The 15,989-nt window shown below is 47.3% G+C and overlaps 1 protein-coding gene across 3 annotated transcripts in view; it reads right to left on the bottom strand.

Moving 5' to 3' along the window:
- Positions 1-15,989, bottom strand: part of uap1 (UDP-N-acetylglucosamine pyrophosphorylase 1) — a 104,122-nt gene that overhangs the window by 61,682 nt on the left and 26,451 nt on the right. For all 3 annotated transcript variants that reach the window (XM_034180762.1, XM_034180761.1, XM_034180760.1), the window contains one exon: positions 3,464-3,668. In XM_034180762.1, coding sequence (XP_034036653.1) covers positions 3,464-3,668 — 205 coding nt within the window. The remainder of the gene's footprint in view (positions 1-3,463; positions 3,669-15,989) is intronic.

The following is a 15,989-nucleotide window of genomic DNA, read 5'->3' as shown; positions in this document are numbered from 1 at the left end:
GTTACCAAAGTCCACTTTTTTTCTTTTTTTTGTCCCTCTCTTTGTGGGAAGAGCAAGGAAACTGCACTATATGCTTATTTTGAATTTGGTGGCAGTAACAGGTTTCATTAAGGATGGCAAGTGCTTTGTAATGGTAACAATGTGTAAGGAGAATGAAAACAATGTGACACACAATGCTAAGCATCACGCTTGTGTACTTGGTATATTTTTATCATAAATATAAGGTCCTCCCACATACTCCCGGACTTTCACATGAACGGATGACAAAGCTCTGCAATGTGCTGACAGGTACATCAGTAAATATTCCAGCATTCATCCAGTACAGACAGACAGGATTTTGGGCCGTTCACCCTGAAATATGGTCAAATGTCCGTGTGTGGAGCACGAGTGTGCACAACATTATTCAATGCACCATGTGAAAAAATTGTGCATCTATGTTGGGTGTCCTGACGTGGGCACGGAAAGACTTCAGGAACCCTGTATCCTTCAGTGCACCATCCAGAAGCTCCACCCCCATTGCTGGACTCAATCAATCAATCAATTTTTTTATATAGCGCCAAATCACAACAAACAGTTGCCCCAAGGCGCTTTATATTGTAAGGCAAGGCCATACAATAATTATGTAAAACCCCAACGGTCAAAACGACCCCCTGTGAGCAAGCACTTGGCTACAGTGGGAAGGAAAAACTCCCTTTTAACAGGAAGAAACCTCCAGCAGAACCAGGCTCAGGGAGGGGCAGTCTTCTGCTGGGACTGGTTGGGGCTGAGGGAGAGAACCAGGAAAAAGACATGCTGTGGAGGGGAGCAGAGATCAATCACTAATGATTAAATGCAGAGTGGTGCATACAGAGCAAAAAGAGAAAGAAACAGTGCATCATGGGAACCCCCCAGCAGTCTACGTCTATAGCAGCATAACTAAGGGATGGTTCAGGGTCACCTGATCCAGCCCTAACTATAAGCTTGAGCAAAAAGGAAAGTTTTAAGCCTAATCTTAAAAGTAGAGAGGGTGTCTGTCTCCCTGATCTGAATTGGGAGCTGGTTCCACAGGAGAGGAGCCTGAAAGCTGAAGGCTCTGCCTCCCATTCTACTCTTACAAACCCTAGGAACAAGTAAGCCTGCAGTCTGAGAGCGAAGCGCTCTATTGGGGTGATATGGTACTACGAGGTCCCTAAGATAAGATGGGACCTGATTATTCAAAACCTTATAAGTAAGAAGAAGAATGAAGAGAGGCCAATATGGGTGAGATATGCTCTCTCCTTCAATCAACAGAACTGTGATTTGTCCTCAGAAGAGTCGACATGAAAACATGATGTAATGCAGCAGAGGACATACAGTGAGGAAAATAAGTATTTGAACATCCTGCAAGTTCTCCCACTTAGAAATCATGGAGGGGTCTGAAATTTTCATCTTAGGTGCATGTCCACTGTGAGAGACATAATCTAAAAAAAAAAAAAATCTGGACATCACAATGTATGATTTTTTTAAATAATTTATTTGTATGTTACTGCTGCAATCAAGTATTTGAACACTTGTGAAAATCAATGTTAATATTTGGTACAATAGCCTTTGTTTGCAGTTACAGAGGTCAAACGTTTCCTGTCGTTTTTCACCAGGTTTGCACACACATTGCAGCAGGGATTTTGGTCCACTCCTCCACACAGATCTTCTCTAGATCAGCCAGGTTACTGCGCTGTCGCTGAGAAACACAGAGTTTGAGCTCCCTCCAAAGATTTTCTATTGGGTTTAGGTCTGGAGACTGGCCAGGCCACTCCAAAACCTTGAAATGCTTCTTACAGAGCCACTCCTTGGTTATACTGGCTGTGTGTTTGGGGTCATTGTCATGTTGGAAGACCCATCCACGACCCATCTTCAATGCTCTTACTGAGAGAAGGAGGTTGTTCCCCAAAATCTCACAATACATGACCCTAGTCATCCTCTCCTTAATACAGTGCAGTCATCCTGTCCCATGTGCAGAAAAACACCCCCAAACCATGATGCTTCCACCCCCATGTTTCACAGTAGGGACGGTGTTTTTGGGATGGTACTCAGCATTCTTCTTCCTCCAAACACGGCAAGTGGAATTAAGACCAAAACGTTCTATTTTGGTCTCATCTGACCACATAGCTTTCTCCCATGACTCCTCTGGATCATCCAGATGGTCATGGGCCTGGACGTGTGCTGATTTAAGCAGGGGAACCTTCCGTGCCATGCATGACGTCTTAGTGTATTACCCACAGTAACCTTGGAAACAGTGGTGCCAGCTCTCTTCAGGTCATTGACCAGCTCCTCCCGTGCAGTTCTGGACTGATTCCTCACCTTTCTTAGGATCATTGATACGCCACGAGGTGGGATCTTGCATGGAGCCCCAGTCCGAGGGAGATTGACAGTCATGTTTAGTTTCTTCCATTTTCTAATAATCGCTCCAACAGTTGATCTTTTTTCACCAAGCTGCTTGGCAGTTGCCCCGTAGCCCTTTTCAGCCTTGTGGAGGTCTACAATTTTGTCTCTGGTGTCTTTGGACAGCTCTTTGGTCTTAGCCATGTTAGTAGTTGGAGTCTTACTGATTGTGTGGGGTGGACAGCCCTTTCTCCCTCAGCCCCAACCAGTCCCAGCAGAAGACTGCCCCTCCCTGAGCCTGGTTCTGCTGGAGGTTTCTTCCTGTTAAAAGGGAGTTTTTCCTTCCCACTGTAGCCAAGTGCTTGCTCACAGGGGGTCGTTTGACCGTTGGGGTTTTACATCATTATTGTATGGCCTTGCCTTACAATATAAAGCGCCTTGGGGCAACTGTTTGTTGTGATTTGGCGCTATATAAAAAAAAAATTGATTGATTGATTGACAGGTGTCTTTATGCAGCTAGCAACCTCAAATAGGTGCTTCTAATTTGGAATAATAAGTGGAGTGGAGGTGGACTTTTTAGAGGTGGACTAACAGGTCTTTGAGGGCCAGAATTTCTGCTGATTGGCAGGTGTTCAAATACTTATTTTCCTCACTGTAACTGTTTTGAACACAAAAGAACTTTTTTCTTTAGCATTTCCCCTACTGTGCCAGTGATTGTGGTACTGGGGTTGTAACACATCCTTCGTCTTAGACAGGCGGATAAAACGCATCAATGTCTTTACAGAATTAGTCTGACTCAACCCCATGATATTTCTGGCAAACTTTGGAAAGTTGCCTTCCAGATGTTTCCAACTTTAAAACTTTGTTTACTTGAGTCAGCTTGACATGGAATTTTAATCCTTGACAAGAACACACCTTCCCCTGGGTGAGATGTCTTTGATGCCAACAGAGTCCTGACCCAGTTTACTCAGACCCACAGAACTGAGCCTAATGGGTGAGGTTTCAGGCAGAGAAGATGTTTGGAACACCTGATTTCTTTGACAGTAACAAGCTGACAGACACACAAATATCAAGCGTACTTACCAATTATTAAATAAAATGACCTCCACAGGTCAAAATATCTTACCATGGAATGCAACATTTGACTTTGTGCTTTTTCTCAGCCAGCTGCTGAAGTTTCAAAATGCGTTCAGCTTGAATCTGAAAGAGCGTTTTGGAGGAAGGAAGCCCCACGTCGTACATGCCTTTGGGGTAAGAGACCCCCAGTCTGGTTCCCTGGCCTCCGGCTAGCAGCAGAGCCGCCACTTGACTCTGAGAAATGCACGACAGGCCTGACAGTGCACAGAGAACAACGGCTTGAATCATCACTAACAGAAACATCAAACTTAAAGTTCTTTGTGCCATCAACGTCATAAATCATGTCTTAGCAGAAATCCTCTGGCTCCCAATATGTAGACCTGGGTTCAATTCCCAGGCTCACTACCTGTCTATGTCCTTCATCTGCATTGTCTCCATCCATGCAGCTGTAAACGGTTACTGGCCTTAGCTGGCAAAGTAACCTACCTCAGCCTAGTGCTCATCCAGCAAATGTTTTAGCAGCTTTTTAAAGCCCTCTTGTTCCAGTGTTGCAATAGTGATCATATCTTTAGTGATGTTATTTTGATGAGAGAGAGAGAGACAGAGAGAGAGAGAGAGAGAGAGAGAAAGAGATTTAATCGTGACAGTGACATCTGGAAAAGCTGTTTTTCTTTTCATAAACCATGGTGGATCTTGATATAGGCCAATATGATTTCCCACTCAGGGGGGCACAAGCACTCGCAAAAAAAAAAAAAAAAAAAAAAAAAAAAAAAGGAGAGGCTTTTTGATTGTTCATCTGCACATCCAGTCAATCCAGATCATGTCATGGCGTGGGGAGTAGGCACCATGTATTTTTTTGCATGCAAATCTGATTGGTATTGACTGAGAAGTTCTCACACATCCACCGAGGAACCGTGCACAGAAACAGCACCGTCTAAAAGGACAGAAACTGGACACACCTGATCTCTGGGAGGTTACTGCAAGTGCAGTGCACCAGGAGAGAAGCCACAGGGCCAGAGGACACAGAGAGGCCGTGGGGGAGACGCTGTCAGCTGGCTCTGGCACGTCCCAGGTGCTAAATGGGTAGATTCATCTAACTACACTACGCCTGCACAAAATGAGAACAGGTGTCGTGCGCCATGTCTTCTGAAGTTTTAAAAGTGTCAGCAAATCAGCGGTGCAAAAAATGTTTGCTATTATTACCATGCACATTCCTGTTTTTAAAACTATACAGCCTTTCAAATGGAACAAAACTGATCAAAATTAGTTTCTACTGAAATCCAAGAATTACAATGTTGGTTTATTTTCGTAACATTTTGCAAAATTACAGCTACAATGACTGAGAACATATTTACCTGAGGGAAACACCATAAGGAATATTTTATTTTCCTTTTAACGGCATCTTCAGGCGGAAGTGCGTTGTTAAATTACTGGAAGCTACCTTTGATCTCATGTGATGCACGTACATGGGGCGTGCACACTAACATCCACGAGATGTCTAGTAAAAACCTTCAGAGGTGTTATCTGGTTACAAAAACAGTGCTTTTAGATTTAGAAGTGTTTATTTCTTGCTAACTTTAAATATAACACAATGCTAAAATACCCTCGGCCGTATGAGCATATAATAAATGAAAGAGTGTGTAGAAAGAATGTAACCTTTTGACCCCTTAGAGTAGGTCAAGGTTAGTCATCTTTGAGCTTGTCCAAGGTCTGTGTCCCAAGAATGTTCCCTGTAAATTTGAAGACCCTGGCAGTAACAGAAATGGAGTTATGCTTAGCACAGACGGAAAGTCTTCGCAACACCCGATGGCCATATTTTGGCCTTGGGTAATAAAATACATGAGAAACAGATTAGATTTGTGCAGAAATAAGATGTTTCTGAGCATTTTCTGCCATGTTGGATTATTTTGTTCAAGGGGGCCGCCAGCTGACATCACCGTGCATTTCTACTCTGATCGGCTGTCGCCATGACCATACCAGCATCTTGTGTGCAAGCTGGGGAAAGCCCTCACGTGATCTATGACATCACTGTCATAGAGTGTATGGGTCGCTAAGTAGTAAGTAGTTCAAGGCTGTCTTTTTGAATTTTTATGATGCCGTATGAATATGTAGATTGCAGTGGTATTGCCCTCAGACCGCACATAGACTGCCATTCAATGGGTGTCCCACCTGGACTGCGCCATCAGTGCTTTGCACGTGCAAAATATTCAAGGCAGCCGCGCGACTGGGCTCACCCGTGCTGACTGCTGTTCAATGTTTTCAGACCGCATCTCAACATTTTTCAGATGTGAGTTGATTCGTCATTTGGACGTCATTAGGCCCCATTCGTGCTACGTGTGAAAGGGGTCTAAAATCTTAAAAACCCAAAAGCCTGTACACTTTTAATTATTCTGAAACAAGTACAAAGTACATTAGTGCATTAAAATTTTTTAGCTTTTTTCAAATTTATTTTTAACAAGTTTTACAATTCAAGCACACACATGAAGAAAATAAAAAAGAGATCAAATCAAATCAATTTTATTTATATAGCGCCAAATCACAACAAACAGTTGCCCCAAGGCGCTTCATATTGTAAGGCAAAGCCATACAATAATTACGGAAAAACCCCAACTGTCAAAACGACCCCCTGTGAGTAAGCACTTGGCGACAGTGGGAAGGAAAAACTCCCTTTTAACAGGAAGAAACCTCCAGCAGAACCAGACTCAGGGAGGAGCAGTCTTCTGCTGGGACTGGTTGGGGCTGAGGGAGAGAACCAGGAAAAAGACATGCTGTGGAGGGGAGCAGAGATCAATCACTAATGATTAAATGCAGAGTGGTGCATACAGAGCAAAAAGAGAAAGAAACACTCAGTGCATCATGGGAACCCCCCAGCAGTCTAAGTCTATAGCAGCATAACTAAGGGATGGTTCAGGGTCACCTGATCCAGCCCTAACTATAAGCTTTAGCAAAAAGGAAAGTTTTAAGCCTAATCTTAAAAGTAGAGAGGGTGTCTGTCTCCCTGATCTGAATTGGGAGCTGGTTCCACAGGAGAGGAGCCTGAAAGCTGAAGGCTCTGCCTCCCATTCTACTCTTACAAACCCTAGGAACTACAAGTAAGCCTGCAGTCTGAGAGCAAAGCGCTCTATTGGGGTGATATGGTACTATGAGGACCATAAGATAAGATGGGACCTGATTATTCAAAACCTTATAAGAAGAAGAATTTTAAATTCTATTCTAGAATTAACAGGAAGCCAATGAAGAGAGACCAATATGGGTGAGATATGCTCTCTCCTTCTAGTCCCCGTCAGTACTCTAGCTGCAGCATTTTGAATTAACTGAAGGCTTTTTAGGGAACTTTTAGGACAACCTGATAATAATGAATTACAATAGTCCGGAAATAAATGCATGAATTAGTTTTTCAGCATCACTCTGAGACAAGACCTTTCTGATTTTAGAGATATTGCGTAAATGCAAAAAAGCAGTCCTACATATTTGTTTAATATGCGCATTGAATGACATATCCTGATCAAAAATGACTCCAAGATTTCTCACAGTATTACTAGAGGTCAGGGTAATGCCATCCAGAGTAAGGATCTGGTTAGACACCATGTTTCTAAGATTTGTGGGGCCAAGTACAATAACTTCAGTTTTATCTGAGTTTAAAAGCAGGAAATTAGAGGTCATCCATGTCTTTATGTCTGTAAGACAATCCTGCAGTTTAGCTAATTGGTGTGTGTCCTCTGGCTTCATGGATAGATAAAGCTGGGTATCATCTGCGTAACAATGAACATTTAAGCAATGCTGTCTAATAATACTGCCTAAGGGAAGCATGTATAAAGTGAATAAAATTGGTCCTATTACAGAACCTTGTGGAACTCCATAATTAACCTTAGTCTGTGAAGAAGATTCCCCATTTACATGAACAAATTGCAATCTATTAGATAAATATGATTCAAACCACCGCAGCGCAGTGCCTTTAATACCTATGGCATGCTCTAATCTCTGTAATAAAATTTTATGGTCAACAGTATCAAAAGCAGCACTGAGGTCTAACAGAACAAGCACAGAGATGAGTCCACTGTCTGAGGACATAAGAAGATCATTTGTAACCTTCACTAATGCTGTTTCTGTACTATGATGAATTCTAAAACCTGACTGAAACTCTTCAAATAGACCATTCCTCTGCAGATGATCAGTTAGCTGTTTTACAACTACCCTTTCAAGAATTTTTGAGAGAAAAGGAAGGTTGGAGATTGGCCTATAATTAGCTAAGATAGCTGGGTCAAGTGATGGCTTTTTAAGTAATGGTTTAATTACTGCCACCTTAAAAGCCGGTGGATTGATCATATTTAAGATCGAAGCATTAAATAATGGTAGGGCTTCCTTGAGCAGCCTGGTAGGAATGGGGTCTAATAGACATGTTGATGGTTTGGATGAAGTAACTAATGAAAATAACTCAGACAGAACAATCGGAGAGAAAGAGTCTAACCAAATACCGGCATCACTGAAAACAGCCAAAGAGAACGATATGTCTTTGGGATGGTTATGAGTAATTTTTTCACTAATAGTTAAAATTTTATTAGCAAAAAATGTCATGAAGTCATTACTGTTAAAGTTAAAGGAATACTCAGCTCAATAGAGCCCTGACTCTTTGTCAGCCTGGCTACAGTGCTGAAAAGAAACCTGGGGTTGTTCTTATTTTCTTCAATTAGTGATGAGTAGTAAGATGTCCTAGCTTTACAGAGGGCTTTTTTTTATAGAGCAACAGACTCTTTTTCCAGGCTAAGTGAAGATCTTCTAAATTAGTGAGACGCCATTTCCTCTCCAACTTACGGGTTATCTGCTTTAAGCTGCGAATTTGTGAGTTATACCACGGAGTCAGGCACTTCTGATTTAAGGATCTCTTTTTCAGAGGAGCTACAGCATCCAAAGTTGTCCTCAATAAGGATATAAAACTACTGTCGGGATAATCTATCTCACTCACAGAGTTTAGGTAGCTAGTCTGACCTGTGTTGGTATATGGCATTGGAGAACATAAAGAATGAATCATATCCTTAAACCTAGTTACAGCGCTTTCTGAAAGACTTCTACTGTAATGAAACTTATTCCCCACTGCTGGGTAGTCCATCAGAGTAAATGTAAATGTTATTAAGAAATGATCAGACAGAAGGGGGTTTTCAGGGAATACTGTTAAGTCTTCTATTTCCATACCATAAGTCAGAACAAGATCTAAGGTATAATTAAAGTGGTGGGTGGACTCATTTACATTTTGAGCAAAGCCAATCGAGTCTAACAATAGATTAAATGCAGTGTTGAGGCTGTCATTCTCAGCATCTGTGTGGATGTTAAAATTGCCCACTATAATTATCTTATCTGAGCTAAGCACTAAGTCAGACAAAAGGTCTGAAAATTCACAGAGAAACTCACAGTAACGACCAGGTGAACGATAGATAACAACAAATAAAACTGTTTTTTGGGACTTCCAATTTGGATGGACAAGACTAAGAGTCAAGCTTTCAAATGAATTAAAGCTCTGTCTGGGTTTTTGATTAATTAACAAGCTGGAGTGGAAGATTGCAGCTAATCCTCCGCTTCGGCCCGTGCTACGAGCGTTCTGGCAGTTAGTGTGACTCGGGGGTGTTGACTCATTTAAACTAACATATTCATCCTGCTGTAACCAGGTTTTCTATAAGGCAGAATAAATCAATATGTTGATCAATTATTATATCATTTACTAACAGGGACTTAGAAGAGAGAGATCTAATGTTTAATAGACCACATTTAACTGTTTTAGTCTGTGGTGCAGTTGAAGGTGCTATATTATTTTTTCTTTTTGAATTTTTATGCTTAAATAGATTTTTGCTGGTTATTGGTGGTCTGGGAGCAGGCACCGTCTCTACGGGGATGGGGTAATGAGGGGATGGCAGGGGGAGAGAAGCTGCAGAGAGGTGTGTAAGACTACAACTCTGCTTCCTGGTCCTAACCCTGGATAGTCACGGTTTGGAGGATTTAAGAAAATTGGCCAGATTTCTAGAAATGAGAGCTGCTCCATCCAAAGTGGGACGGATGCCGTCTCTCCTAACAAGACCAGGTTTTCCCCAGAAGCTTTGCCAATTATCTATGAAGCCCACCTCATTTTTTGGACACCACTCAGACAGCCAGCAATTCAAGGAGAACATGCGGCTAAACATGTCACTCCCGGTCCGATTGGGGAGGGGCCCAGAGAAAACTACAGGGTCCGACATTGTTTTTGCAAAGTTACACACCGATTCAATATTAATTTTAATGACCTCCAATTGGCGTAACCGGGTGTCATTACTGCCGACGTACAATCTTACCAAATTTACGCTTAGCCTTAGCCAGCAGTTTCAAATTTCCTTCAATGTCGCCTGCTCTGGCCCCCGGAAGACATTTGACTATGGTTGCTGGTGTCACTAACTTCACATTTCTCAAAACAGAGTCGCCAATAACCAGAGTTTGATCCTCGGCGGGTGTGTCGCCGAGTGGGGAAAAACTGTTAGAGATGTGAATGGGTTGGCGGTGTACATGGGGCTTCTGTTTAGGACTACGCTTCCTCCTCACAGTCACCCAGTCGGCCTGCTTTCCCAGCTGCTCGGGATCTGCCGGAGGGGAACTAACGGCGGCTAAGCTACCTTGGTCCGCACCGACTACAGGGGCCTGGCTAGCTGTAGGATTTTCCACGGTGCGGAGCCGAGTCTCCAATTCGCCCAGCCTGGCCTCCAAAGCTACGAATAAGCTACACTTATTACAAGTATCATTACTGCTAAAGGAGGCCGAGGAATAACTAAACATTTCACACCCAGAGCAGAAAAGTGCGGGAGAGACAGGAGAAGCCGCCATGCTAAACCGGCTAAGGGCTAGTAGCTGCGCTAAGCTAGCGGATTCATAAAAACACGCAAAATGAATAATGTGTAAATAATTTAGAGGTGATTCAGCAGAGGGAGTGCTTTAGTTAAGGCACGTGAAGATTACACTGTGAAACAAATCATTATCTAGTTAACTAGATCAATCTAACTGCGCAGATTAAAGAGCTAACAGATATAACAAAACACCGCTGTGCTCCGGAACAGGAAGTGATACAATACCGCAGTGAGATGCATAGACTATCTTCCAAAAAGTAAATAAAATCATCAAAATCAATCTGTTCCATTGAGAGAATATAAAAACATTCATTATTTGTTTTATATAACAGCTAAAATTCTTGTCATTTGGTGTTATATTAATTTATAAATAGAAAAGGGACTTACATTTTGGTGTGGTGCTTTGACATCAATAGTCAATCAATCAATCAATCAATTTTTTTTTTATATAGCGCCAAATAACAACAAACAGTTGCCCCAAGGCACTTTATATTGTAAGGCAAGTGTTGTGTGGGCCGCTGAAGAGGAGGTACTGCTGGCCCACCACCACCAGATGGCGCCCTGCTTGGAGTGCAGGCTTCAAGCACAAGAGGGCGCCAGAGCCACTGGGAGTGACAGCTGTCACTCGTCCTCAGCACCAGCTGTCACTCATTCATCTCATCACCATCACCATAAAGGCCGGACGGCAACTCCACCTCCTCGCCGAGAAATCTTCTACGACTAGAGGTAATCTTCTCTGCTGTGATTACTGATTATCTAATATTGTTCTGTGTGCAGTCGCATGCCCGTGAAGACCCAGAAGAGGGACAAACGGGAGCTGCACGAGTAAAGACGTACCTGGAGGTGGAGGTTATCCCTCCCGGAGGAATTAATTGTAAAGGTTGCTGGGTGTGAGGACTCACACTCACCACCTTCTGTTTCTTGTCTGCCAGCAGTACCAGGGCCGACAACGGAGGACAGAGACCACCTGGGGACTCAGGGCTTGGCGGCTTCGGTGTTCTTCAGGCCGTTGGTGGTGGAAGCGGTGTGGGCCCCCGGCTCTTCGTTCATCCGAGGTCTCCTATCTTCAAGCCTGCCCACAGTCCTCCTGTGTATAATTGGCATCATTATTCTTGTTTGTATTCCGTTGTGTTCTTTCACAACATTAAATTGTTACTCCTTTTCTTATCCATTGTCCGTTCATTTGCGCCCCCTGTTGTGGGTCCGTGTTACGACACTTTCCCAACAGGATTTCTCGGCCATTCGTCATGGATCCCGAGGGGCGTCAACCACAGCTTGAACAGCCAATGGGAGAACAAGGAGCGCAGGCGTCAGCAGGAGGCGTGGTAAGTGATCTGCAGCAAATCCTTACCGCTTTCACTGCTCAGTTACAGCTGGTAACCGAGCAAAATGCAATCCTCAATCAGAGGATGGAGGCTCTCACCGCCAGAGTGGAAGCACGCGAGTCGAGCGTCGCTGCAGTGTCTCCTCCTGCTGGCCCGGGGCCTAATGTAGATGTTCCACTGGCCGTTCAACTACCCCCCCCACCGTCCCCTGAAGCTTACATAAGTCCTCCCGAACCGTACGGAGGCTGTGTGGAAACGTGCGCAGACTTCCTAATGCAGTGTTCGCTCGTTTTTGCACAGCGTCCAGTTATGTACGCATCAGACGCCACCCGGGTGGCTTATGTAATTAATCTGCTTCGAGGTGAGGCACGCGCTTGGGCTACAGCGCTCTGGGAACAGAAGTCATGGCTCCTGACGTCATACGCTGGGTTTATACGGGAATTCAAACATGTGTTTGATCATCCTAACAGAGGCGAGACCGCCTCGACCGTGCTGCTGTCACTGAGACAGGGGCGTCGGAGCGCAGCTGATTACGCTGTCGACTTCCGCATCGCGGCTGTGAGGTCGGGTTGGAATGACGTTGCGCTCCGCGCTGCCTTCATAAGCGGACTGTCTCCAGTACTGAAGGAGCATTTACTGGCTAAGGACGAACCGCAGGATTTCGACGGGCTTGTCACTCTGGTTATACGCTTAGACAACCGCTTGAATGAACACCGTCGGGAGTAGGCCGGGGGGTGTGGCCGGGCACAAGCCGTCCCTCTCTCTTCCGGGTCTGAAAGGGTGACGTCGTCCCCACGCTCCATTGCCAGTGGGCTCCGTGTGGCAACAGCTCCCCCTGCTGACGAAGCTATGGACACGAGCAGGGCCAAAGTGAGATCTGATATCAGACAAAGGAGACTGGCCCGCTGGGAATGTTTTTACTGTGGCTCATGTGAACACATGTTAAAAGACTGCCCCAAACGGTCAAACACCAACGCCCGTCCTTAGAAACTGGGCTAAGGGTGGGCCATAACATGTACACGGGGAAACCCCGCAAATCAGCACGAATCCCAGTGATAATCCTGAGTGGGGATTTAACCCTTCACGCCCCAGCACTGGTGGACACGGGGTCCGAAGGGAATCTGTTGGATAGCAGATGGGCAAAGGAAGTGGGGCTCCCTCTAGTGGCTCTGCCTTTGCCTTTGAAGGTACGGGCACTAGATGGCACTCTACTCCCGCTAATCACACACCGGACCCAGTCTGTGACCCTGGTTGTGTCTGGGAATCACCGGGAGGAGATCGTGTTTTACGTGACACCTTCTACCTCCCGAGTGATTTTGGGTTTTCCTTGGATGGTGAAGCACAATCCCCGGATCGATTGGCCGTCTGGGGCCGTGGTGCAGTGGAGCGAAACCTGCCACCGGGAGTGTTTAGGATCCTCGGTTCCTCCCGGGATCACGGCTAAGGAGGAGGTTAAAATCCCTCCCAATCTGACGGTGGTGCCAGTGGAGTACCATGATCTGGCTGACGTCTTCAGCAAAGATCTGGCACTCACTCTTCCACCGCACCGACCGTACGATTGTGCCATTGATTTGATTCCGGACGTTGAGTACCCGTCCAGTAGACTGTACAACCTCTCACGTCCGGAACGCGAATCAATGGAGACCTACATCCGGGACTCCTTGGCCGCCGGGTTGATCCGGAACTCCACCTCCCCGATGGGTGCTGGTTTCTTTTTTGTGGGCAAGAAAGACGGCAGACTCCGTCCATGCATCGATTACAGGGGATTGAATGAGATCACGGTTCGCAATCGATACCCATTGCCCCTCTTGGATTCGGTGTTCACACCCCTGCATGGAGCCAAAATATTCACCAAACTCGATCTTAGGAATGCGTACCACCTAGTTCGGATCCGGAAGGGAGACGAATGGAAGACGGCATTTAACACCCCGTTAGGTCATTTTGAGTACCTGGTCATGCCGTTTGGTCTCACCAATGCGCCCGCGACGTTCCAAGCATTGGTTAACGACGTCTTGCGGGACTTCCTGCATCGGTTTGTCTTCGTATATCTGGATGATATACTCATCTTTTCCCCGGACCCTGAGACCCATGTCCGGCATGTACGTCAGGTCCTACGGCGGTTGTTAGAAAACCGGCTGTTTGTGAAGGGCGAGAAGTGTGAGTTTCACCGCACTTCTTTGTCCTTCCTGGGGTTTATCATCTCCTCCAACTCCGTCGCCCCGGATCCGGCCAAGGTTGCGGCGGTGAGGGATTGGCCCCAACCAAAAAGCCGTAGGAAGCTGCAACAGTTCCTCGGCTTTGCAAACTTCTACAGGAGGTTCATTAAGGGTTACAGTCAGGTTGTTAGTCCCCTGACCGCCCTGACCTCCACTAAAGTCCCCTTCACCTGGTCGGACCGGTGCGAGGCCGCGTTTAAGGAGTTGAAACGCCGATTTTCGTCTGCGCCAGTTCTGGTGCAGCCTGATCCTACTCGCCAGTTTGTAATGGAGGTGGACGCCTCAGACTCAGGAATAGGAGCCGTGCTGTCCCAGAGCGGGGAGTCCGATAAGGTTCTCCATCCTTGTGCCTACTATTCCCGCAGGTTGACCCCCGCTGAGCGGAATTATGACGTGGGCAATCGAGAACTCCTCGCGGTGAAGGAGGCTCTGGAAGAGTGGAGACACCTGTTGGAGGGAGCTACGGGGCCTTTCACGGTTTTTACGGACCACCGGAACCTGGAGTACATCCGGACCGCCAAGCGGCTGAACCCCAGGCAAGCCCGCTGGTCCCTGTTCTTCGCGCGCTTTGACTTCCGGATCACCTACCGCCCCGGGACCAGGAATCAACGATCCGATGCACTGTCCCGGGTGCACGAAGAGGAGGCCAAGGCCGAGTTGTCGGACCCCATCGACACCATCCTTCCCGAGTCCACTGTCGTGGCCACCCTCACCTGGGACGTGGAGGAGACCGTCCGGGAGGCCCAGGCAAGGAACCCGGACCCGGGAGACGGTCCGAAGAACAAACTCTACGTCCCACCAGAGGCTAGGGCTGCCGTCTTGGACTTCTGCCACGGATCCAAGCTCTCCTGTCATCCCGGAGTGCGTAGGACCGTGGCAGTAGTCCAGCAGTGCTTCTGGTGGGCATCACTGGAAGCCGACGTCCGGGACTACGTCCAGGCCTGTACCACCTGTGCCAGGGGCAAGGCGGACCATCACAAGACTAGGGGTCTCCTCCAACCCCTGCCTGTGCCTCATCGCCCCTGGTCCCACATCGGCCTGGACTTCGTCACGGGCCTCCCGCCGTCCCAGGGCAACACCGCCATACTGACGATAGTGGACCGGTTCTCCAAGGCGGCCCACTTCGTGGCCCTCCCGAAGCTCCCGACGGCCCAGGAGACGGCAGACCTCCTGGTCCACCACGTCGTGCGTCTGCATGGGATACCGTCGGACATTGTCTCGGATCGTGGTCCCCAGTTTTCCTCGCAGGTCTGGAGGAGTTTTTGTAAGGAGCTGGGGGCCACCGTACGTCTCTCGTCCGGGTATCACCCACAGACGAACGGCCAGGCAGAGCGGGCGAACCAGGACCTAGAACAGGCTCTTCGCTGTGTCACCTCCGCGCACCCGGCGGCCTGGAGTAACCATCTGGCCTGGATCGAGTACGCTCACAACAGCCAAGTATCATCTGCCACCGGCCTCTCCCCTTTTGAAGCGTGTCTGGGCTACCAGCCCCCATTATTCCCACTTGTGGAGGGAGAGGTCGGGGTACCCTCGGTCCAGGCCCACCTGCGGAGGTGCCGCCGGGTGTGGCGGACAGCCCGCTCTGCCCTGTTGCGGGCCCGGACGAGGGCCAAGACCCATGCAGATCGCCGGCGTTCCCCGGCCCCTGCATACCAACCGGGGCAGGAGGTGTGGTTATCCACCAAGGACATCCCGCTCCAGGTGACATCCCAAAAACTAAAAGACCGTTTCATTGGGCCATTCCCCATCGCCAAGATCCTCAGTCCGGCCGCAGTGAAGCTGACACTCCCGGCTTCACTGTGGATCCATCCGGTTTTTCATGTCTCTAAACTCAAGCCATACCACACCTCACCACTCTGCACCCCTGGACCCGACCCACCTCCTGCCCGGATCATCGACGGGGAGCCGGCATGGACTGTTCGTCGGCTCCTGGACGTCCGTCGGAAGGGTCGGGGTTTTCAGTACTTGGTGGACTGGGAGGGTTACGGACCCGAAGAACGCTCCTGGGTGAAGAGGAGCTTCATCCTGGACCCGGCCCTTCTGGTCGATTTCCACCACCGACACCCGGACAAGCCTGGTCGGGCGCCAGGAGGCGCCCGTTGAGGGGGGGGTCCTGTTGTGTGGGCCGCTGAAGAGGAGGTACTGCTGGCCCACCACCACCAGATGGCGCCCTG

The sequence above is a fragment of the Thalassophryne amazonica genome, chromosome 10, assembly GCF_902500255.1.
Source record: "Thalassophryne amazonica chromosome 10, fThaAma1.1, whole genome shotgun sequence".
NCBI classification, from domain to species: domain Eukaryota; kingdom Metazoa; phylum Chordata; class Actinopteri; order Batrachoidiformes; family Batrachoididae; genus Thalassophryne; species Thalassophryne amazonica.
The sequence above is the reverse complement of the archived record's forward strand: the minus strand, read 5'-3'. Positions and strand labels throughout refer to the sequence as shown.